The 25,705-nt window shown below is 38.4% G+C and overlaps 1 protein-coding gene across 4 annotated transcripts in view; it reads left to right on the plus strand.

The window, feature by feature from the left end:
- Positions 1-25,705, plus strand: part of LOC121646422 (protein shisa-6) — a 93,185-nt gene that overhangs the window by 59,123 nt on the left and 8,357 nt on the right. Inside the window, exons 6-8 of one of the 4 annotated variants that reach the window (XM_041995375.1) lie at positions 21,409-21,471; positions 22,325-22,345; positions 24,907-25,059. The exons of 1 other annotated variant lie outside the window; for it this stretch is intronic. In XM_041995375.1, the coding sequence (XP_041851309.1) occupies positions 21,409-21,471; positions 22,325-22,345; positions 24,907-25,059 (237 nt within the window). The remainder of the gene's footprint in view (positions 1-21,408; positions 21,472-22,324; positions 22,346-24,906; positions 25,060-25,705) is intronic. 2 more of the 4 variants (XM_041995391.1, XM_041995383.1) reach the window with 2 other exon arrangements.

Consider the following 25,705-nt stretch of genomic DNA (forward strand, 5'->3'; position numbering starts at 1 on the left):
AGCAGTGGCTCCATCTTTTTTCCACTCTGCACCATTTTCATCAGCTGATGTGCTTCAGATGAATGCAATTACAATAACACTTTGCTCAAACAGCACTAAAACCATTTTAATGGCTTTTGGAAAAATTTAATTAGCAGAATCATTTCAAATTGTCTTTCCCTCTGCGTTGTGTTATTTATGTCTCTGTCTTTATCCCCGATGTAACACCCTTCTCTCCCTCCCCGGACTGGATTCTGTCAGACGATGATCTCCAGTCGAGTTTCATTCATCAGACTCTGCATGCTGGAAATGAAATATGAATGTGAAATGTGTTGCATTGTTTTAATCTGCTGGGGTGATAATAGGTTTCCAAACATCATGATTAAAAGAGATACCAGCCAGTCCATAATGTAGGCTCATTATTTCACAAACTCCTAATCAACTTCTCTGATTATAATCTAATTTGAACCTCTACTTTCAATTACTGGAATAAAGCAGACATTGATTTGTAGGTTAATCATATTAAAAGTTATCCATAAACCTGTAAGACAAGCACTGGGAGTCGGCACATATCTGGTGCAGCTATTCAATGCAAATATTTCACCCTTTAACAGAAAACTAAAGAAATAATAATTATTTTAAAAAAAGTTTTTCTACCTTTTATCTTCTGCACATTTTACTAATCAATGCAAACATGTGCACGGATGTGCAAGAGCTCTGTGGGATTGTGTGTCAGACACAAAGCAGTTGTTGGAAGATGACATGCAAGAAAACAAGTTATGCTGGAAGGCAAAAACACATTTATAGTCACCGTTTGCTGGCCTGTTAATGCAGACATGAAGGGCTTTGTTGGAGCCGTTGTTTACCAAAAGACTTACAAAAGGATGGTTTGTCACTGCTTATGCTTTATACCATTTTCTGTGTGAGATGATTCTAGCCATTCAGGAAATGTACTGTTGACGCTGTTAAACAGGAAGTGATTGGTGTGCCCTTTAGTCTGTTGTGCACTTGGTAATATGGTAAAGAAAGTTAACTTTTCATTGTCACCACTGACAGTAGTAAAGCTTTTTTCAAACTGTCCCCTCCAATAAAAATTATATTTTTAACCAATAGGTTATATAACAACTAGATGCTTGTTTGTGTGTGTTTAAAAGACTTAAAATGAACAAAATCCACCATCATTGCTATGGTTAGAGATTTCTCCTTAGAGTTTTCGAGGTTGAGTCATTGGGTTGAAAAGTACAGGAACAACAGATGTGGGGCTGGGATCTATACTTATGAATCAATAAAAAAAGGTGAGGCAAGCTATGAGGAAAGTTGTCAAGCTGTTAGCTCAGGGGTAAGCATATTCTGGCCTTGAGAGCCGCAGTCCTGCACGGTTTAGCCTTGTCCCAGTTTCAACACACCTGATTCAGATGAATAAACCACTGAGTTGAACTTGATAAGCTGTTGAATCCATTGAGTCAGGTGTGTTAGAGCAGGGGAAACGTGGAAACCTGTTTTCCTGATTCAGTTCCGACAGAGATGCAGTTTAAGCTTCATTTATGCTGCCGTAATGTGCATAAATAAATATGCTCATGACTTCTGGCATCATTTTTCAGACAGTAACAAACATGGTGACGTGGTGGAGATCGTGATAATGTACATTCTCAGAAAGAAACATTAAGTAGAAGACACCTATGTGTATGTGGTCTATTGGGATATGAAAAAGATCAGTGCTACTACTTCGTCTTTGTTCCTTTTACTGGTTGCATGTGAGCCACACTGCTCAACTCTGCTCCTATGATTTCCAGTGGTATTGTTCCATTTGCACAGTCTAGCTATGCATTTGCACGGTCTGAAAACAAACTGAAATAAGTATGTAAAAGACAGAAAGGATGAACAGAAGGCTCCGTCTGTATGTGTATTTGTAGAAAATAAATGTAACTTTAAGATTTGGTCTGACAACATGTTCCTATGCATTGCTAGTGGGCAAACAAATGCTTTGTTGTTGCTCATTTGGCCATAAATGCTAATAAGCAGGAGGGTAGAGATGGTGGAAGATGCTCAGCCATTTACCTTCAGGCAAAAGATTATAAGTTGAAGATGCATCCTGTGGAATGTTTTCCATTTTCCACCTTTCTCATTTCCTTTATACTTTGTGCTCATGAACAGTTATGGTTGGGAGTTAAAAAATGCATTAAAGTTAAAACAATGTACATGGTTTGGTTCACATGTAACAAGAAAAATGGTTCGACATTTACAAAAATCCACAGACTTACAGTTTACATATTTAAAAGGTGCAGTAACAAATTCAAAAGTTCACATTTGGAAAATTGATTATACTCCTAAAAACTGTGTTTCTATTGGTATCCAATTACTTTACTAAAATAACTGTTGCTTTTATTCTCTTAGAATGAACCATTTATATCTACTTGCCATGGGTCTGCATACATGGCTGCTGCCATATTTGTGCCACCATTTTTACCACAGCGTCTCTGAATGGACAAAAAACTGTGTGAGTGAAAATCTCTGAACTTTAAAAACTGGCTTTGATAGGTGCTAGAGCACTGTTCGGGATAAGTAACACCTTAAAAGGACCATAGAAGAGGACAGTACACAATGTTGAATTAGTTACCCGTGTTGCAGGGAATTTTGGCCACTGATGGCCACCATTCATTCACAACTGCTTGTCATTTGCTGTCTTTTCTATGTCCATCTTTACCACTAGAAGTCAGTAATTCTTACATACTGTACCTTTAATATTGATGAGCCACATGTCTGATTGTGTAATATGAATGCTGCTTAATGACAGCAGATGACGAGCTGTCTCCTCCTCAAGCTGATTGTTAGAAATGCTTCTTGGAGAAAGCATGCAGAAGCTTTTGAATTCTTAACAACCCGCTGTTTTACCAAGACCAGCCAAGAATATACCACTGATCTAAAATATGACCGAGTGTGGCTTCATTAAAATTTCTCTTTGTTTCCCAAACCAGAAAAATCGAGCAAAAGGACACAATTTGATTGGCACAATTTACGGCTAAAATGAAGTGCCATACTGCTCGCTCACTACACAAACCTACATCATTAGGGAGCTAAATATGCAGGGCATTGTTGGATATTAATTAGTATCAAGTAATCAGTCACCTCTGATTTATAATCAGTATGTTTGTACCCCCAATCTGAAAACACTCACGTTTGTCTTCAGCTTCTCTGGTAAAGTCAGAACTACCTGTTTTAACTTTAAGGTTCCTTGTCAGGAGCAACACTGACACCTAAATCACAAGAATTCCAGTCATGCAGTGTACTCTAGGATTTCTTCTCCAACCAGTCATAACCTGTGAACCCACCGGTGTGTCTGGCACCCAAAATGAACTCATACAGCAAGAGATGGAAAATGGAGCCACTCTCAGGGCTTGTTAGTCTATCTCTTGAGTCTGTCCGTCCATCAGTTTGTCTCATGAGAAAAACATGGATGCTGTTTGTTGCTGTGGTTGCTGAAGTGTCTTTTTTTTTTTCTTTTTTTTCCGAACTCTCCTATAACCCCATATCCTCAAGCCGGTTTCTCACTCACTTGTGGATATCATTCAGTTTTTTAGTTCTTCCATCTGTAAGATCCTCAAAGAGAAATTTCCTGTTTTTCTTATATATATATATATGTATATTGCTGTCTATGTGGTTGTCATGGAGCTTTAGCCACAGAACCCTATTTACAGTAAACACACAGAATTCTCAGCTTTGCTGATGCAACTTTCCTCCATTTTAAATAATGTATTTTAGTATCAAGCTTTAAAAAAATCATGCACATTAAAAAAAGTCAAGCTGCTTCTTCCTGTGTCTAATTAAAAGGAGATATGTCTGATTCAGGGGGAAAGAAAGGAGTGTAAAACATGAAAGCAAAGATCAAAATGTGACTGGTGGAGGTTCACTGACAGCAGGAGTCTTCAGGAAGAAGCTCACAGGAACTTCATTTACTCCACTTGAAGGCATGATGCAAATCAGTCTTAGAAATTGTTGTTTGCTTTCTGACTGTAAATGAACACCCAAAGGACTTCTGGTGTATGCCATGTTTTCCTGTTGATGTGTACAGTATGTACGCTTTTCCTCCATAGTAGAAGGATGTGTTTTACTGCTTTTTAAAGCTGAAACCTTACCAGAGAATGGCTGCCTGAGAGAGGAGGGAGCAGATAATGGGGCTTAGCGATAGTTTTACAAATGTCACTACAGTGGGAGGTGTAGATGGGTTTTATTCACTGTTTCTCATGAAAACAAACCTCTCACAGAGAGATATGGTGTTCAATCGATTGTCTGAGCAACTAAATGTGGGGGGGTTTTGTCAGGTTGAGGTTTATTATTCTGGTCAAGTGCAAACTTCAATGTTCTGAATCAGTGTGTTGCCAGTGTTGGAGTTTCTGGGCGGTTAGTTTATTAAAACAAACTACAATATCTAGAGACTTTCCCAAAGCTATTAAAACATATGACGTTTGTTTTAGATGACAATTTTACAGAAAATATTTGATATTATTAAAATTTGAATAAAATGGGAGTGTGAAGAAATTGTCTTTTATTGGTTTATTTGTTCAGTGTACATGGAAACATAGCCAAAGCCACCACACAAAAGTTGCAACCTGCAGATATTGGCATGCACGTGCAACTTCAGTTCCAAATAAAGTTGGGATGCTGTGTTAAATATAAATTAAAAATATAATGCAATAATTAATCACATATTTTAGCTATACAGTTTAGTATTGTCTTACTATAATATGCAAGCTCTTCCCTAAAAGAGACGGTGATGGAAGCAGATGTTGCTCTAAAACCTACATGTACTTTGTAGCATTAACAGAAATTCACAGCTGTGGAAGCTGCCCACGCCATAGACACTAATGCAGCCCCATACCATTAGAACTCACTAATGACATAGCTGAAAACAAGCTTTGTGGTCCAGCTTGCAGAGAGTGTTTTAGAAATGTTTCTGAGCCCATGTAGTGATTTCCAGCAAAGAAGCATACCTGTTTTTAATGCAGTGCTACCTGAGGACCTGATAATCACAAGCATCCAGTTCTGCCGCTTGACGCATACAGAGAATCTTCCTGATTTTTATACAATACACTGTAGATGGTGGGATGGAACATTTTTCTGAAATTGTTCCACAATTTTTAGACACAGATTGTCACAGAGGGGTAAACCATAGAGCCATCTTTACATCTGAGAGGCTCTAGCTGTACCTCTGCCTGAAGGGGGCGGGTTTAAGAAACAGTCCTTGTTACAGAATTAGTGTATTCTGTTCCCTTGCAACCTATCCATTCCAGTACATTGAATATGCATTGAAGGGAAGATGAAGGGTAAAAATTAAGAGGAAATTCCACAAACCAGCTTTTTGCATTTTTCTGCAATGAGGACATAATTACTTTGTGTTTACTGCTTACAAATTAGAAAGAATCTCTCAGGTTGGTACTTCTGGAATTAAAACATAAAACATCCAACAAGCTTAACATAAAGCAATCCGCTGTTCACCGAGATTACCATTTCTTTCTTCTACTTCCATTCCTTAGAAATAAGTATATGACACCACATAAATTATACATAGTTTCCTGCATCATTAATATGTCTGACATTTGTGAACTGATTGAAAATTCTTTGAGTTTGATGATGGATAGACCTGTTACCTTCACTCACACAGACATCAAGACTGAGCTGTAAACAACCCTTCCAGCTACAATGAAAATGTCAAATTTAAATCAAGATTTTGGTGTTTCAGTGAAGTTAGCCTGTCAGGTTACTTCTTTGAGTCATTGAAAAAAAAAGAAAATATTTACAACATTTGCGTGTAATAGCAACACTTTAGCGCGTTAGCCCACCAGTTCACGTCTATCCAGATCACTGTCTGCAGCCTGTGCTTAGATCTGATGAGATGCAAATTTTCTTTCTCTTTGTAATTCTGCAGGAGAAACTACAAATGTTGCTACAGACATAACAACACCTTGTTACATGATGATGTGGAGCCTAACAATTTCATTTTTGCCAGAAGTGAAAGATGTGATGAAGGCATTATGCCACCAACTCCCAAACCAGAGAGTTTAAGACCTGCTCTCATTTCTTTTAATATTTTGGTTTTGAAGCTGAAAATAAATAGTTAGAGACTTTTAGTTTTGATGGAGCACAGTGCCAACAACAATGGTGAAAAAATTTCCCTCAGAATTTAACCCACAGATGATAACACTATATTTTAGACAAATGGACAAAATACAATGATTTGTATTGTAATGTGACTAAAAAAAAACATACAGTTCTTGTTAAACATCAGTTTTAATGGCCATTGATTCCCTTAGAGTTTTATGTCAAGCCCCTCCCAAGGGAGAGTCCAGCCACCCTGCGGAGGAAACTCATTTTGGCTACTTGTATTTGTAATTTTGTTCTATTGGTCACTACACACAACTGGTGACCATAGGTGAAGTTAGGAACGTAGATCCACCGGTATATTGAGAGCTTCACCTTTTGGCTCAGCTCCTTCTTTACAACAACAGATTGATTCAGAGTCCGAAACACTGCAGACGCTTCAACGATCCGCCTGGCGATCTCCCGCTCCATCCTTTCCACATTTGTGAACAAGACCCCCAGATACTTAAATTCCTCCATCTGGGGCAGGATCTCGTTTCCTACCTGGAGAGGACACTCAACCCTTTTCCAGCTGAGAACCATGGTCTCTGATTTGGAGGTGCCGATTCTTATCCCAACTGCTTCACTCTCTGCCGTGAATCACTCTAGTAAGAGTTGGAGATCACGGCCTGATGAAGCCAACAGAACCACATCATCTGCAAAAAGCAGAGACCTCTGTGGCAACTGGAACCCTTCAACACATCAACTGTGCCAAGAAATTCTGTACATAAACATTGCGAACAGGATCTGTGACAGAACCTGTAACAAAGGGAGGCCCTCACTGAAAACTATTTTGATTTGCTGCCAGCAGTGTGGACCAAGCTCTGACCCTGATCATACTGGGACCGAGCAGTTTGTAGAAGCGGGTCCAGCACTCCATTCTCCTAGAGCACCTGCGACAGGAGTCCCCTGGGAACATCTTCTCCAAGTCCAAAAAACACACATAAACTGGCTCGGTGAACTCCCATGCCCCTTTTAAGACACTGCAGAGTTGCGTTACAGATGATTCTTTGAGACACATTAGAAATAGAAGATCCTTACATCACTAAAGTCACGTTTTTACACACATGAACATGTGCTTATAGCTGCTCAGCCTGGTACCGGGTCCGGCGATCTTAAAAGGTTAATGTCATGGATAATGTGAGACCAAATCCTCCAAGATAAGGTCTCTCTCTGTTTATCTGTTCATTATCTTCACCTCTCTGATAATGTCCTGCTCAGAAAATGTCTTGGAGGATCTGGGGGAGGTTGTATAGATGCAACCTCTATGCTTCTGTATTTTTCACTGTCTTTGTTTGGCATGGTGGGATTTCTCCATGTGTGTGTTCTGACAGATCACCCATTCTACCCTTATCTCTTTACTGACCCTCCTTTTGTACAAACTATACAGCTCTTCAAAAGCTCTGATAGAAAATCTGACAATAACTTCAGTATCTCATACAGGTTTGTTCTCTCAGGCCTCCCTTTCATGTCTGCTCCCCTCACTGCCTTCATACTGTTTTCTTTATGCCTAATCTTATCTCAGTCTTTCAGATTTTGACAGAGAATTATTTTCTTTGTCCCTCAAAGATGTTAACAAAGCATGTTCTCACTTGTAAACGTGAGAAAGAATCTTTTCAACAGGGATGTTTAAAACAGGGATGTGACACGGCATCAGTTTTTATTATATGTTATCTTCAGCACCCATAAGCCTCTGGTCTAAAAAATATATTACAACATAATGCAGTTGAAAACTAACATAAATAATATTTAAATGTTATTTTTTTTACTAGCTATCTATTGAGTAAGTCGCCAGTTCAGTTGTATAATTAGCAGTCCCTCCCGCAGTCAGGACTGTGGGGGTTGCTTTGAGCGTAGGGATGGTAACCAACCACTGTGGACACAGAATATAAAAAGACATCCCTCAGAAGTGAATCAATTAACCTGCTCCATAAAAGGGCTGCTGCATAGTTACTTGTCACTGTAGGTGTGCAGTTGTTGTTATCCTTTATACATATGTTTACCTCTAGAGGAGGGAAAATGACTGTAATCACACTGTTGTGGGAAATGCTTTTACAGCAGGTTGCATGTATAATAATAGTATAATTACCAGTTTCACTGAGAGAAACTGTGTGGTAGCTGGAAAACTGGTGTCGAACACATTCAGTTGTTGCCAATAAGCATAAGAATTTATTTTGGCTAATTTGTGTATATGTATGCAAAAAGTTGAGTTAAAAATGTATTTATTTATTCTTTGTAAATTTGATATCTAGAAAAGTACAATGAATGTACAGGTTATAGTTGTTTTGGCTAGACTTAAAACATCTAGAGCTAAACCCCAGGGAACAAGCTTGTGGCAATATTATAAAGGTTAGGAGAATTTTAAATTGGATGCAAAAGTGAACTGGAAGCCAGAGGAAATGTTTAAGAATAGGAGAAATGTGATGTGTGGAAGGAGTTCTAGAGATGATAGGAGCAGTTGTGTTCTGGACCAGTTGGAGTTCATGGAGGGACTAATGTGGCAGAACATATAGCAATGCATTGCAATAATCAAGGCGAGACGTGACATGTGCATTGACAAGTATGGAAGTACTGTTGGGGGTGAGTGATTGCAGGGATGGTAGTATGCATACTGGGTGGTCCTGTTGATGTGAGCAGTAAAGGAGTGCTGTCAAGGATGACGCTCAGACTCTTAACCTGAGAGGATGGGTGAACAGTGGAGTTATCAAAGCGGAGGGAAAGACTGTCAGATTTTGAAGTGTGGATTTGGAGCTGACGAGAAGGATTTTTGTTTTATTTTTGTTGAGATGAACAAAAATTTTGAGGAAACTAAACTTTAACTTCTTGGAGACAGTCGAGGAGGGCAGGGATGGGAATGTGGAGCCAGGTTTAGTGGTAGTTGTTGGTAGTTTCTGAAAATGACTCCATGTATGTGTATACTGTAGCCCTCGGGGCTGTAAGAATAAAAACTCAATTACTGATAATGAAAAAGATTTGATTGGCTTGTTTGAACAGTTATTTTAGAACCTGGTCAGGCTACGTTTAGTTGAAATTGTGTATTAAACCACAGTTTTGAGCCTCAACCACTAGATACACTACATAAAATGATCTTACAGACATTTGATATTTCCTCAAAGGTCATGGTGTACCACAATACTAGTGTGAAACTTCCCATGTGACTCAAGATTATTAGAGTATGTCAAAGGAAATGAAGGCTCACTCTGACCGGAGGTGAAACCTCCAACCAGAGTTGTTTGGCAAACACCTTGCACCTGCAGCTCGCTGGCAAGCTGCAGGCACGTTAAATCCTGGGGCTCTGTGGGCTTCGAGCCCAAGTTTTAATAAGCAGTCTGACTGCGTACCTGTTGAGGCGCAACCTGACCACAGGGCATGTTTGACATGAGGCCACACGGGGGGAGCAAATGTTCTCAACACTTCCACCCTGCGGCTTCAGGCAGGGCCTCTGGAAATTAAAAAGCACAGCAGGGAAAAAGAGCAGAATCTTGATTATATCTTTGAATAAATACATAATCAAGATATTGTTTCTAGCTGGAATAAAAATGGGGTTTGCTCTATTTATTTACAAAGGTCCCGCTGTTTTCAAATCATTTGGGTTTGTCTTGACATTTCCAAAAGTCCCACAGTGCTCAGAATTTAACAAGTGCTGGCATTATCATCAGAGTGTTCATTTGAGATTCTTATGAGAGCGGTCGATATTGTGGATGACAGCACCTAATCAATTAAGCCTACGGCCTCTTTGCATGTTGTGCTGAAGTCATTCAGAGTCTGCCACTGGGAAAAAACAGATCTAAACTCTCACTCTGTATGATGCTGCATTAATCACGTCTTCTAATAAACACTGTAAGATGCAGCGGCCGCGTCTAACGCTTCGACGTTCAGCCGTCGTTAATTAGAATCATCAGCAATTGTTTACTTGTCACCAATGATCATTTAATTAGGTAACTTCAAAATGAGGATCCAAATATTATGGATAGATCATAACAAGATCAGAGGCAAACGGCTGCAACAGCAGCTTAAGGAAGCTTAACTCTGTAGGACAAGTATCAATCACATTTGTATGTAAATAGATGTAATTATCTGTTGTAATCATCACACGTTACTCATGAGGCAGGGAAGAAAGGCATGCTTGTTCCTTTAATTCTGTGAAAGTGGCAGTGATGTGAAGGAGACAAAGCCTCTTAAAGGCATGCAGCACTGAGCCAAGAGATGCTCCACTGGCGGAAACAGCTGTAAAATAACACCCACTTAGCCAAAAGCTTCCAGATAAGGTTCTCTGATTATCAGTAAATAGTGAAAGATTGATGCAAGCCCCATTTTAGTCTCCTTCCAGAAGGTTAAGTTTGCCTCTTTTGGAATAAAGGACATATGATAGCAGTAAATACTCATCACAGTTTTTGATTAACAAAAAAAGAAGAACCTAAACTCAAGAAGCTTATATTAATCTTTCTGAAAGTCCACTTCTTTCCATATCTGTTAGCTACTACATTAGAAATAAAATAATAAATTAAAACAAGAAGACAGGATGACCCTCCTCCAAACAGCTTAGTCTGCTCTGATAGGTCAGGTCATGATTTATGCAAAAGATTTTAGAAAGAGTCACAATGACGAAGGGAGTTTCCCTCTCAAGCCATCAAAACTCTCCCTATGAAATGAGTTCTGCTCTTTTCAGATCACTTTGTAAATTATTCCAAGTAGACGAAGCAGCTGAATAAATTATATATTTCTGGCATTTAGAGCTCCACTACTAACCCTTGGCAGGTTTTCACCATCATGCATCCTGTCTCTTCTCTGAGATCCCTCCAGCCAGTGAAAGTCAGTCTCATAGTGAACCTCGTCTTGTCTCTCTCTTTTTTTTTTTTTTTTTTTTTCTATTGATTAAAGGCCCAAATAAATACTTCAGATTGAAGTAATTAGAATTTTCCCCTTTTGTCCTTGCGTCAGGTTTTAAGGGGTTATAGAATTAATCTACATCTGCACTGTTTCGGTGTTAAATGACCCAATCGCGTCAATCCAAATCAAACATATTGAACATTATTTTAGCCTGATGAGAAAAATGTGATATGTAACAATGTCTTAACTTGTTTAGTGTACCTAAGTATAAAAAAATGAGATTTGAGGCTATAAATAGGAGCAAGGTTTACACTATATCCTGCTCTAATATCTACAAACAGGGATTTATTCTTCCAGTTTTATTTTTGAATGATGTGAACATGTTGAAGGTAAATATCCCCCCCAAAAAAAATCCCTGATTAAGCTCAGAAAAAAATTTTTTTTGGTATTTTAGTTGATTTTTATGATTTGATATGATTGAAAGTGATTGTGTTAAATCAAAATGTGATTTCATCTCTTATTGATCACTGTATCCTGAATTGAATTAAATTAAAATCATATCATGATAGAGTTATATTGGGAAATAACACAACATTATTCATTGAATTGATTATTGTATTGTTATCAGACATCCAGTTTATATCCCTAACATTTTCTCACTGGTTGTGAAAGAGAAAAGTATCTGAAACAGTGTTTCCTGTTGCCTCCATTTTCATTTATTTCTGTTAGGAAGTCACAAGGTCATCCTCAGAGGGGAAACCAGGCCTGAAAAAAGCATGTCACTCCTGCACGATGGGTGCAGGAGCCGTGACACACAATTCTTAATCAATACTGGGGAAACAAAGATCCTCTGCCTCAGAGGCCCCTTGTGCCAAGATAGTTACCTCAGTTCTCCTGCCTCAAGGAGAGGGGGGGGGGGGCATCTCAGCTCTTATACAGACCTGTCAAAAACTGAAAAAATGCCAGTAAGAGTGACAAACAACAGAAAAATGCACTAAATCACTGAGCTGGACATGGCTTCCTCTTTTGTCCAATTTATAGGTGTCAAACTGCACATTGGTGACTAAATGTGAAGCATTTCTGAGTCATTTGTTCAGGGTCAATTTATAGTTCACTATAAATTCAAACTGAACTCAAATGAACTCAAATTAGCTGCATCTAAAGTGCAGTTCATCTCCAAATAGGAGTGAACGACGTAAACGATGTAAACATTAGACGTTAGCATTCTTTGTGCTCTCTGTTAAATGCCAATGAGCAGCTGAGCTTGACTTGCAATTACAAAGTCATTAAAAGATCTTGGTTGTAATTTTCCAGTTTGTGGTGTCTTGACAAAGTCTGTCTTTTCTCTTTCATTTAATCGCTTCATCAGCCTGCTTATCAACAGTTGCTTTATGCTATCCAACCAATGTAATTATGGGAAAACAGAGCATAATTATAGAAAATAGCTTGGTAGATAATTCATTTTGGAATACTTGGATGCCTTTTCTTCACACCAAACATGAGAAGATGCTCCTGCAATGCTTAATGTGTCTTCATGTAATTGCTTCTGATGCACATTGTGTTTTGTTTGTGTCACGAGCCTTAAAACACCCGCATTTTATCATTATCTGCTTTCTGCAAGAGCTTTGTTCAGTAAATAATCTTCACATATTGAAATGATGGATAGAAGCTGTAAACATTATCTCTTAAAAATGAGCCAAAGGTGCATTAATGTTGTATTTTCTTAGGTTTGACATGCTGTATTTTGTGATAAGACTGAAACGAAATGTAGTTTTATTTAAAATTCTGAGATAGTTTTGTTGTACAAAAAACATAAGGATACAGAAAATAAATTTGTCATGTGGGATTTGATCCTGTTCAGCAAAACAGCATAAACAGCATAAACAGATGCTGGAGAATGGCCCTGGGTTGAAACCATTGTTAACACCAAAGGACAAAATCTATTTTCTTTCACAAAAGTTAGGACACCACATTGGTGTAATCATATTAAAGTCCATGGCAACAAAAATAATTGGAAAATATTGACTTCAAGCTCTCATACTTGTTTATTTTCATGAGATAAAGCCTTTGGTGTTACCTGTAGTTTCCACTCTGACTGTGTCTCAGTGGAAGTTGCATCATGACTCACTGCAGTGTTGATCTCGATGTTCGGCACTGGTGGGGCCTGAAAAGGTCAGATATCAAAACATTGCACAGACTTGCATACAGTTTGACTGTTTGACACTTGCGTCTACATGGATGGACTTTAATGTCAAATAAACCTACGAAAACTGTCTCTCATGAATATTTTTATCATTGTACTAGAAGCTCATTATTTCATCTTATCTTATCTTATCTTATCTATTTTTCTGAATAAAAATTAACATAATAAATTAAGCCTAGGTTGTGAGCCTGAACCAGAAAAATCAGGTAAAATTAATTCTGCACATGTAGCCAGCGTTTCTATGTGTAAAGACTGTACTCATGAATTAGAATTCATGCTTTGATTTTTTGGATCTATTTATTTATCTATGTATTTTTGGTGAAATACCAGAAGACTTTTTTTTTTTTTTTTTAGAACCCTAACCTGGTTCCTCCCTTAGCTGCCGATTCGTCTGCTTCTAGCCGAGCTTTCCATCTGATGGTTCATGGAGTCTGATGTTCCACGGCGAGGATAACGGCAGCTTTGTGTGATGTTACTTCTGACATATCGAAGAAGACATCAGATAAATCTGTGCTTATCCTTGTTAGTAATTCACAGACTACCAGAAGCTGTTCTCCACGAGAGGGCACCACTGAAGTTCATGACGTCGCTTTGGTAAGGCTCAGAGACTCTGCTGGTATGGATGACTTCTCCCTGTTCATAATGTATTATCTTTTGTCTGACTGCTGTTTTTCCAGAGTTAAAATAAGCAACTGTCTACTCCACGGATGCAGTTTATAAGGTGGAAAATAAACTAATTTGTCATCAGCAAAGAGAAAAAAAAAAAAAAGATTTTTTTTTCTTAGATGTTTATTTGTAGACAAAAATAAGAGCATTGCCTTCTGTGCGTTGCAAATTTTTAAATATGAATATATTAAGAAAACAAATTATAAGCATAAATGCGTAGTTTATCATTTTAAATAAAAACATACAGTTGATGTTAATTAGTTCTTGGCTCGTGTTTGGTTGGTTATATGAATGGAACACAGAATAAAGGTAATTACCTACTTGAAATGTACTATTTAGCATTTGCAAGATATGTCACGGAACGGTTTAAAAAATAAAAATTGGTTTATTCTATCATATTTGACTTCTTTCAGCCAGTTTAGTTCATGCACAGTGCCATGCACCACTCTGGTAACAAAAACCATGTAGAACCTTCTTTGAATCATTCGGTAAATAGTGGCTATCGTTGTTGATTGTTGTTCCCCAGCTCCCAGTGAAGAACACTAATTGGTCCCAGTGCATGTGTTATGCCACAAATGGATAACTTGGGGATGGATTTTCCACCTCTCTATGTATCAAAGATGTTAATAGACAGTAGCCAGCAAGGTTTTACAAAATGCAGCGTTTATTTGCTTTTAAGAATCTCAAAGGCATGGCACCACCTAACCTGTCTGAATCTTTACACCTTCATCCCCCATCCAAAGCACAGAGGTCTATGAATTAATTCCTCTTGGATATTCCTAAATCCAGGTTAATGGGCAGAAGTGATTAAACCTTTTCAGTCATGGATCATAGTCTCTGTAACAGCCATAGTGACATGTCTTGTTGACTACTTGATACTGATATTGTCAATTCCATTTCTTTCCAGTCACTCTGTGCAGCACTTCGGTCAAACTGCGATTGTTTTCAACCCTCAGGGGTCTATGATTGCACCGGAGTGAATGGATCACGTGATGTTTTTAATTTAATAGTACAAGATATTTATCCAAAAGTAAAAGTGAGTTGGGGTGGGTAGGCATTGCATTTCTTTGAATATAGCCATACTTGTCTGTCATTTTACAAAACAGACAAAATTGTATGATAGTGGTTTAAAAGCTAAGTTTTTCATTCAGATTTGAGTATTTTTGGTCCCAATGTGTTAAACCTAAAGGAGAAATAAGAAAAAAGAAAAGGGGTGAAATTGTGATACCAAACATAAACATATTTTATGTGGTATGAAAAGGCGATGTCAGTATTCAACAATGGCCAAAATAGGCTAAAACCCCTCAAAGATAAATGTGCTTTAAAAATAAACTTTGTCTTTAAGATCCAGTCCATTATCTTCCTTTGTCAGCGTGCTTGTGCATGAGATTCTTCTCCAACAGAAACACTCCCGCTGTCATATTCACATGTGAACGAGAAAACCCAGATCCAAATTGTCTTCACATTTTCTGGTGTTCATGTGTGATAACATTTTAAATTCATGTCATTAAAACCGTTAAAGGACTAAAATCAGAATATTTTGCCCACTCTATGTTAGCTTGTATAAGCCACATAATTCAGCTGCTCAGAATGCAGACATACATTTGCATGCCTCTATTTATTCATTCCAACAACATAATGGACCCCCTCATGCTCTTTGATCTCACTGTATATTGAAAGCTGTGGTCATGCAACAAATAAAGTAACGGCTATGACTTAATATCTCATTCCCACACCTTATTAAGTTGTATCTGTGAGCTATTGATCTTGCGGTCATGCATTTCAAACTCTTGGGTACGCAGTAATATTTTTTTTCCACCAATGTCAGCGGGAGGGCTCTGGACTGTTCTGAGGAAGCTTTGGGCGTTCAAAAGCAAATACCTGACAAAAACTTTCATTTTCTGAGTTGTTCCAGAATATTTATTTTCAGGATAATCAAATGTAGTGGGAGCCTAATGCACCAAGTTTACCTTCCCATGTGTCCCACAGGTGAATAATAACTTCAGCTCACAGTCTAAGGTGCTGTGCTGTTCTATGATTCGCTGCCCATCTCAGAAGTACCTCAGAAGAGAAGGAACACTAAATATTTCTGCTTGGCCTCTCCGTCACACCCACACATAATGTATGCACAAGGGCAAAATGAGGTGATCTATCCCACCATGCCCACATGGTACCTCAAAACTCTGCCAGCATAATGACATAGCATGGGCTCTCTCCAGAGCCAGCGTCTGTCCATCAGCTTCCCCAGAGCGAAGTGTTTAAAATGGATCTAGGTCACAGTGGGATCCCCCTCTGTCCACCAGCTGGAACCTGGAAGCATTCGATTCATTTGTGACAGAGCTGCCAGCATTGGCAGCATCAATCCAAGTGGCTCACTTTGCTGTCAGCGAGAGCTGCTCCATTATGTTTTAACACTCAGGTATGTGCCTTTTCACAACTCACTTAGTGTCAGGCAGATTCAGGATGCTGACTTCTCAGGTATGGATGATGAAACTGATACAGAGAGGAAGAAAAAAAGTGAAAACAGCAGCAACAACAGTTTAAACCTTTAACTTAAGCCCCTTAAACCTTATAGCTCTATTCTGTTAAAATTATAAATATATGCAATAACTTAACTGTATGTGTAGTTTCATAATGAATCAACCTTTTGTGCACATGGATATTAATGTTTTCTGCTGCTCAGCAATAGGAAATAGAAAACATCAACATGTACACGATGATGCATAATTCATGCAAAGTATATGCAAGAGCAAGCAACCAATCAGTGAAATAATTACATTTACCCTTTAGTATATATCTTACAAATTGGAACCTGATTTTAACATTGGAAATTAAATTACATCAGTATGTAGACCCCTTGATCACATATAATCTGTCATAAAGCAGCTGATGGCCTGATTTTTGTATGAGGTTTTGCTGCAGATCTACAGAGAATCAAAGAAAAAATTTCCACATAAAAGTCAGTGTAAAATGTAAGCATAAGTAAACACCCCTATGAGGCAAGTACATGCCAAATGAGTGGAGTCTGAACTCAGTTTCAAACAGCAAGTTCATGCCCTGGCAGACCACCAACACTGCTATGGTTTACAATTCACTGTCACATCCCCAGCCTGGAAATCATTTTGGTTTTATAAAATAAGAAGAAGTATGGGAGAAAAGCTTGTTTAGAATCAAATAATTGCAGCGTTAGCATGATACGTCTGACCACAGAAGCCGTAGATGCTAACACAGCTAGCAATACAACATACAGCTAACAAGTTAACCGCAAGTTAGACACAACTTTTTAAAGTTGTTTATTTTTCATGATTTACAAACCATCAATGTGGATGTGATACTACACAACAGATATTATAAATTTGGTAATCGACACCACTGGCAAATGGGTGTCAGACCTGTACATTAGAAAAGTTAGGTTTGTCAAATATGTTCCAGCATTTAAACCTTTACTGTTTCTTCTTCTCACAGAAAAGAAAAGTAAGTGTCAGAAAAAAAGGATTACCTTACCGAATTTCCAAAATACACCATTCACTTTGACAATTTCATGTCCCTTTCTCCTAGTTTCACAAACGCAAATGTATCCACAAAACAAAGAAAAGAACAGAATAAAAACAAACTTTATTATCATTACTGTCCCGGATTAAACCGTTGTTCTTTAAGGCAAGGCAAGTTTATTTGTACCATATTTCATTTACAAGATCATTCAAAGTGCTTAACATAAAACATTAAAAGCATTACAGGTGGTGCAAAGAAAGTGTTAAAAAGCACTAAAAGGCAGCAATAAATAGCAAAAATAAAATCATTATAAAAACATAAATCAAATTCAAATAATTAAAAGCAAAATAAGTTAAAAGTTACCGTGCAGAATTCATGCATAGGCGCATGAGAAAAGAAATGTTTTTAACCTGGATTTAAAAATGTCTACATTTGGTGAAAATGTAATCTCCACTGGCAGTTTGTTCCATTTGTTTGCAGCATAACAGCTAAATGCTGCTTCTCCATGTTTAGTCTGGACTCTGGTCTGAACTAGTTGACCAGAGTCTTTGGACCTAAGAGCTCTGCTAGGTTTATATTCTCTGAACATATCACAGATGTATTCTGGGCCTAAACCATTCTGGGATTTGTAAACAATCAGAAGGGTTTTAAAATCTGTTCTATTAATGACTGGATGCCAGTGTAAAGATTTTAAAACTGGTGTGATGTGTTCAGATCTCTTAGTCCTGGTTAAAACTCTAGCAGCATCTGGATGAGCTGCAGATGTTTAATGCTCTTTTTAGGAAGTCCTGTTAAAAGACCATTACAGTAATCCAGTCTACTGGAGATGAATGCATGGATGAGTTTCTCTTGGTCTTTCTGGGAGACTAAACTTTTAATTCTGTTGATGTTTCTGAATTTATAAAAAGTTGTCTTATTTAAAAGCTGTATTTATATAAAATGTACATTTTGTTCTTTCATTTAAACTGGTTTTAACTTTGCTTTATTTTATTTAAATGTGTTTTTAAGTAAGATTATAAATAAATTAGAATTTATTAAATAAAGATTCTTTCCTCTTAATTTATCTTCTTCACAAGTACATATTTTATTCCAGCGTGTGCTCAGCTGAGTGTCATTGCTGCAGCACGAGACCAACAACTTTCAAATAAATGGCATATAAATATAACTGGATCCCACACATGTAAGCTGTGAACCAGAGATTACCCCAAAGAAAAGCAACCTCACTGGGTGATAAACTTTTGAACTTTAACATATGTGTAATGCATTTCAAACTGTGGATTTTATGTTGGTTTCTGTGCTGCAGGAAGAAGCAGTTTCTGCAATTATACAGTGGGGTAACTGAGACAAGTTTTCTGTTGCTGCTATAATTGGTCCCTTAATCCATCCTGTGTGATTGGAAAGCATGGTGCAGCTACAGGGCAAGAGTGGATAAGAGCCACATTTCTCCTTATGTTTTCTTAACTGTATACATATTCACATTCCAAAACCTTAAGCAATTCCAAAAACATATTTATGTCTGAATTTTTGCAAAATTCAACATTTCTCTGAAGTGTCACCTCAGCATCATCATCATACAAACACCGATCTTCAACTAAAAAAGAACTCAACTGTCAGTTCAACACTTTCTTAAGAACTCATACAAATGGTTTCAGGCCGTCACTGTGCTCCTCTTATTGTGTTTATTGCTCTTGTTGGATGAAAAATGAACATATTTAAATGCAAATTGGGTACAACTATTACGCTCTTTGTATACTGTTCAAAAAGAGCAGACATAATGGAATAAAGGCAATATTTTCACTGAATTATGTGAACTCCCACTGCAGCTCAGTGATGGAGGTCTTTGTTCTTCAACCAGCCAAACAACACATAACTGTATTACTGCAACATCAAATGACTCAGAGCAGAGATGGATCACTGCAAGGTGCAGCTGTTTCTGTTCTCCTGTTTAAAGAGGCTATAATCAATCATTTTGCTAAAGTACAAGACTGTGGACTCTGTAATTGAAGGAACAGTCTCATAACTGAGCAGGAGAAGTTTACAGTCCACTTGAGACGCAGAACAAATAAAAGCTTTCATTTTTAGAGATGCCGCAAAGCCTCACTTGAATGGACAGGAAAGTTGGTTCTGTCATAGCACAGCCTGTTTTACTGAACTCATAAAGAGATTAAGGGTCAGCACTTCTCTGCTTCCCCATGGAGACAAAAGAGCATGCGCAAAGAAGATCTGAGGGGGTTCTGGAGTTTTTAGTACCAGGACATTAGTAATTGATACTTTGGATGGGGATGTCTTCCGAGAGATGCCAGGAAAGTCGGCTTCGGGTGCTTGAGCTCCGTTGTCCTGCAGATTTTAGATGCTTTCTGCATCAGTGTTAATTCAGATTAATAGTTCATTAACAGAGTTGAACAGAGTTGTTGAGGAGATCCATTTAACTTGGGTCGGTTGGAGGAGGAAAACATCTAAAACCTGCAGGATGGTGGCCCTTAGGGACTGACACTGGATATCCCTGCCCTGTGTAACTGAATGCATGTGTGTTGTGGTGGATCTACACAAAGTTAGCGATGTATCCCCCCTTGTCTTTCAAGCTCTTCGGCCTCATGTTCTACAGATCTGCAAGGAGAAACCAATCATTTACCCTTCTTCCAAACCAAATAACTTATCAGACTGTTAAGATCAACATTTTTGTCATCTTTTTTGAAAATTGGAACTTGAGATCAGAACTATTTTAAAAATATTTCAATGCTCAAGTTGACCCCAATGGAGTTCCTCTCACATGTTGGTTATATGGTGCAGAGGACATGTTACCTTCTTTCCACCTCTATCCATATGTTGCATTTCCTAACAGGAGCTTGTTAATTGTTCTCAATCACAGCTTTAGCTGAGCCATTTGTAACTTAAATGATTTGGCCTCCACACACATAAACAGTATAGTAAGTAAAACAATATGTACACAATTTATATAATTTTTTTTTTTTTTTTTTGGTAACTTACAAGTCATCTTAACATTGACAAGTGGAGAAGCTTTTAGCTTCTGTTAGCCTAATCAGAGGGATGCTGCTATTTGTTTAGTTTTTATGACAAACGGGAGAAGAAAGCATTTTAGTAAACAGGTTGAGATCAGAAAAACTTTTCAGTGTGTCTCTTGAAGGAAGCAGGGACACCACTAGTGGTACATATACCACTAGCTTTAAGCTATTTGGTTGGTGATTGTGTCAGAACTTGAAATGATAGTCTTAAAGTGCCCCTATTGAGCTTTGGCACATGTCTCCCTAAAGGTGGCCAATTAAGCATCCATCTTGCATCCTGTCTCTTCCCTGAGCTCTTTCCAGCCAGTAAAAGTCAGTATGTTGATGCTTGTTTTGTCACTTGCTCTGTCACTTTTTTTTATTTATTTATTTTCATTGCTTCCTCCAATAATGATCTTTTTAATTTATTGGCTTAATTAGCCATGGTACGAGTTGAAACAGCCATTGTGTTGATATCCAGTTGCTAGTTGATGGCGTGGTGCCATTAAGCAAAATGCAGCTGCCATGTGTTGCCCTGGGCTGGGAAAAAAAAAAAAGTTGTGAAGTTTGGTTTCTCAGCCTCGGGATGCTGTAAGCCCATGACAGCTCCAGAAATGTGCATAAGAAACGTCAGTGTGCCATCTAAACAAGTCAGAGATAGTTTGAAAACTTACTTTAATAGCCTGCACAATTTCTCTTTTCACTGTTTTGAACATAAACATAAAAAGTTGTGATTGAGATAAGCTTTGTTGGAAGTTTGACTGTATTAATTTTTTGTAGAAGTGGGCAAAGTGAAGCAAAGAGATGCAGGGCAAATATAATGACAACCAACACTGCTCCAAAGACTAATCTCACACCAACCTGAGGTCCAAATCTGAGAGCCATGAGTCAATCTTGATATTTCTATGTATGTTCATGATCTTAGGTGTATTGCAAGATTGTTTTGCAAAGAGCCTTTTAATGTTGAAAATCCACACAAAGGAGAAGCTTGTAGCATTAGTCTTTTGAAACTTAGTATTTTTCCTTCAGTATTCGATGTTTCATGTCTAACCTAAGGCTTTTTTAACCCGGTTTTGTTTTTATTTGTTCTTGTCTTGGTAGGGAACCACCACCATGACTACCAGCACAGCCACCTGGATCTGACTGCACTCACACCTAAACTGGGTAAGAAAACTTATCAATATGGTCCTGCACAAGTGGCAGTTGAAGCAGTGTGGTGCAAAATAAGCCATGAATTCATTTAAAGAAAATGTAATAAGCTCAGTTATTGCAAGATTTCATGGTGATAGTTGACCTGAAATGACTCCAGAATGCATTTGTTATTATCTCTCTCAAAAGCCAAAGAAATGTCTTGACAGACTGTTTCCAATTGCAGAGACAAAAGATATCTCTCACAGGAAAATTAGGAAAGTGTACAATAACCAACAGATTGTCTGTGCAGTTTGTCCAAGTTATTAAAAACCAAATTACTGTCATAGCTTCCCATCTATTTCTCTAAATGTGATTTTCTGTGAAAGTGAATATTTCAATGCGTCACTACTCCTGCATTTCAATAGCAGTGAAATGCACCGTTTTGCAACTAAAAAGAGGGAATCTGGGTTCAGTTAATGCAGGAAAAATCTCATTTGTGATGTTCTGAACATGGCAATGTTTTGTGCTTAAGCTAAGAAATTGTCATTGAGTCATTATTACAAACTTTTTCATCATTAATGGAGGGCTGCAGTTCGTCCTGCCTGTGCTTAGCTGCCTCTTAAACGGGACAGCCTTTCACAGGGAAAATGGGTTTCAAAAGTGCTTTCAGAGCTAAATGAAACTCTTCAAACAGCACTTTTGAAGTCTGTTTAGCTTCGGACGAGGATCATAGCCTGCATGTATAATTAAAGAGTTGCTCTTTTGGACTTTGAGTTAACCCTTAGCAACATAATCCAAGGGCAACCTCTATTTTCTAAGCTTTGGTTAAAACATCCTGTACACATTCCTGTTATTGATCCTTTTTTTTCTCACTTGGATTTGTTAGCCCACAGAGAAATGAGATACGGTAAGTGATACACATACACGTGGTGCTTATGTGTATTTTTCCATTATCTTTCCTTAAACATGTATCAAGTACAGTGGGGATCAAAACTGATTTCCTGCACACTGGAAGTCATTTTATTTTTCTTCTTCTTTATTTGTCAAGTGCTTTTGTATCCTTTGCAGTCACAAAACCTCACACTGCTGCATTACAATCCATGACCTTTAGCCCAATCTCAAAATCTCTTCTTCACGCATTATTTTTCCTCCTTCTTTTCACCTTATCTCACCCACAAAACCACACACTTTCAGACTTGCAGAGTGTTTCTCTTCTGCACCATATGCTCCTCAGTGCCATGTTTCTCTGTCCTCCTTGCTGCAGCAGTCACCCAGTCCTATTTATAAATCCAGCACCAGAGTCCCTGCTCATATCCCAGCCCTGACCCATGACTGGGCGTCCCAAATACTGAAGCCACGGGAGCCCCTCGCAGTGCAGGGAGCTTTAATAGTGTCACACACTGATATCCCAAACTGAGCCGCCAGAGGCTTTCAGCCTTGAGCTTAGTGAGATTAGTCAGTTTTGTTGATGCAATAACTTGTCAACACAAACAGAGTCCCTTTTAAAAACAGCCCACTTTTAGAATAAAGTTACTTTATGTGACTAAAACCTAGAGTTTTGTATGCCATTGCTTGTGAACTAAAACATTTCAACATGGATCATCATTATCACTGTTTTATTGGTCAGTGGCTCTTCTGGTGAAGGGTTTAAAATCTTTAAATCCTTAGCAAACTTTCTGTGTTTGGCTCCATAATGCACTGAGTTTATCTGGGTACCTAAATTGAATGTACTTAACCTCATCTGTGAATAGTGTAAGTCAAAAGTTTGGGTGCATCTATCAAAATTAACAGGTAGGTGCATCAATGGATGCTGACCTGTAAGCATTAATAAGTGATCCTAATATTTCAGCCCTGATATCAACCGCTTCCTCTTGCTGCATTAACTTCACATACTTTTCAGAATAAAACTAAATTTAAATGAAGCATTCGCTGACATCTCAATCCTCAATCCATTAAAGGTGAACAATTTTAGCTGTTATAATCTTGGACTCTTAACTAATTTTTTTTTAAAAGGTGTGTTATAATTATCCCAAATGGAGGTGAGAAGCTAGTTAGCATTAGAGCCACCATCCAGGATCAAAAATGACAAACATCCAGAACTACATTAAGGATCACGGCTGCACAGGCATGAGACAGCATTAGAGCGATAGAAGCCAAGGTCAACATAGCAAAGTGTAAGATACAGGCAGGTACAGCTTATATGGAATGCTATAACCAGGTAGCTGAAATTGTTTACAAGAACGAGTAACGACTTTGTGATGGCAGTACAGGGTCAAGACGGGGTTTTACACCAAAGCTTGTGAACTATGACGGAGCTAAGGTCCTGATTTCCAGACTGATATACTGGTGATGGCAGCAGTATTAGATATAAGGAAGAAGGAATATAAAATGCTTGAAAGACACCAAAGGCTGAAAAATGAGTTTGAAAAGATGTGGGGAGTGAAGGCAACAGTGGTGCCAGTGGTAATCGAGCAACTAGGGCCATGACCCCTTAACTGGGAGAGTCCAACAAATCCACTGTCCTATGTGCAGCTAATATACTCCAACTCAGGGCTTGGTTCCACTTTTCAGATGGTGGGGATGATGTATCCCCCATGGCCAGTCATCCTGGCTCCCCCTTGCTGTAACATTGATGTTGTATCTCACTCATCTGTCATTTTTGAAGAAAATTTTGATTCTTAATATTAGAACGCTGGATCAGAAGTTGTTTCTTTGTTCGTGAGGATGTTGGGTTTTGAAGTATCCAATGCTTCCACATCCTCTGCATGCATCCCCAAATGTAGATTTGCTCCGTGGCATGAGGCTGAGTTATGCACAGATGCCTCGGGGTTATTATTCAGACCAATCCAGTCACAGTAGGAACTGTGAAAAATAGAAAGACAAACACAGCTGTGAAATTCACCTCAGGACAGCTTGGTGGCAATGCCTCTGGCCCTGGATTTAAAGGACTTTTGTGGTTGCAAATATCTCACAGGGTCAATGCAGAGAAATGTGTTAGTGGTAAACTCAAAACAAGCTGCACAAAATGTGACATAGCATAGAAAAACAGAGATACAGTTCAGTGTTTCTTTCTTTTCTGCTTTTTTTTTTTTTTTATCAGGCCTGCACATTGTACATGCAAACCTGTTCTCATTACAGTGGCCTGTCAGTGCATTGGTTATTTCTAAGACTTGAGCAAAACATATTTCGAAGTAAAATTACACTCCCTGCCTACACTCATGTTCTTCATACTCTAAATGTTTAATTTGGAGCAAATATGCCAAGAGGGAGCCGCTCAGTTATTTTCCAGCACAAGGTGTCAAACATTAGAAATTACTCTGTAGTCTTGCACATTTCCTGCGGCATCACTTTCCCCTCCTATGTTGCTCTCTTCAATAAAAAAAAAAAAAAAAAAACCCTGTGTATACCCCCATCCTTCTCTCTGTGTGCTGACTGCAGTGCATCACTTCCCCTCCTTGTCTCCTGCAGAGAGACCCCAGCGGATGAACAACATCCTGACCTCTGCGACGGAGCCCTACGACCTGTCCCTGTCCCGATCCTTCCAGAACCTGAGCCATCTGCCACCGTCCTACGAGCTGGCCCTCAAGCCTGACTTAAGTAAATACTCTCTCCACAGATTAAGTAGGTGGTCCTTCATTTACCCTCCATCGCCGTGCTTTGCCTGAAAAAAAGAAAAAAAAAAAAAACTAGGAATGATGTCAGCCTCATGCCCCGTGCATTAAAGGGTTGCTACATCCACCGTGTCTGGCCTGATGAAGCTAAATGTCCATTACAGAGACATGCATCATGATAAGTATCTCCAGGTGTTTGGTGCTTGGCTCATCATGCATATACGCCTCTCACTTTTTCACCTTTTTAGGGAAATAAACTTAGAATGCATGACGGCACGTTTAAAGCCTCCATACTCATCCCCATCCACTCATCTACCAGCTCATCGACTGGCATTTAATTGGCGTGTAATTTGGCTCCATCTGCGGCCCGTGTCATGTTGCTAATGTCTCTTAATGACATATTAAGAGCCTTTTTTGCAGAATGTTGTGCAGATTGGCTTCTATATGCCAAAAGGATGGCGCTTTAATGTCATAGCCGCACTACTGTTCATTTTCCTGGCCATGACATTTTCATTTTGATTATGATGTGTGATACCTAATGCATGCCTTATTTTCTGTGGACTGGCTGCATGTTTTTGTAATTTTTTCAAATTTTTTTATGGTGATTTTAGGTTTTATTATAGCAGGATGTCTCTTGAGATGCATTATCATTTATA

The sequence above is a fragment of the Melanotaenia boesemani genome, chromosome 2 (assembly GCF_017639745.1).
Source record: "Melanotaenia boesemani isolate fMelBoe1 chromosome 2, fMelBoe1.pri, whole genome shotgun sequence".
NCBI classification, from domain to species: Eukaryota; Metazoa; Chordata; class Actinopteri; order Atheriniformes; family Melanotaeniidae; genus Melanotaenia; species Melanotaenia boesemani.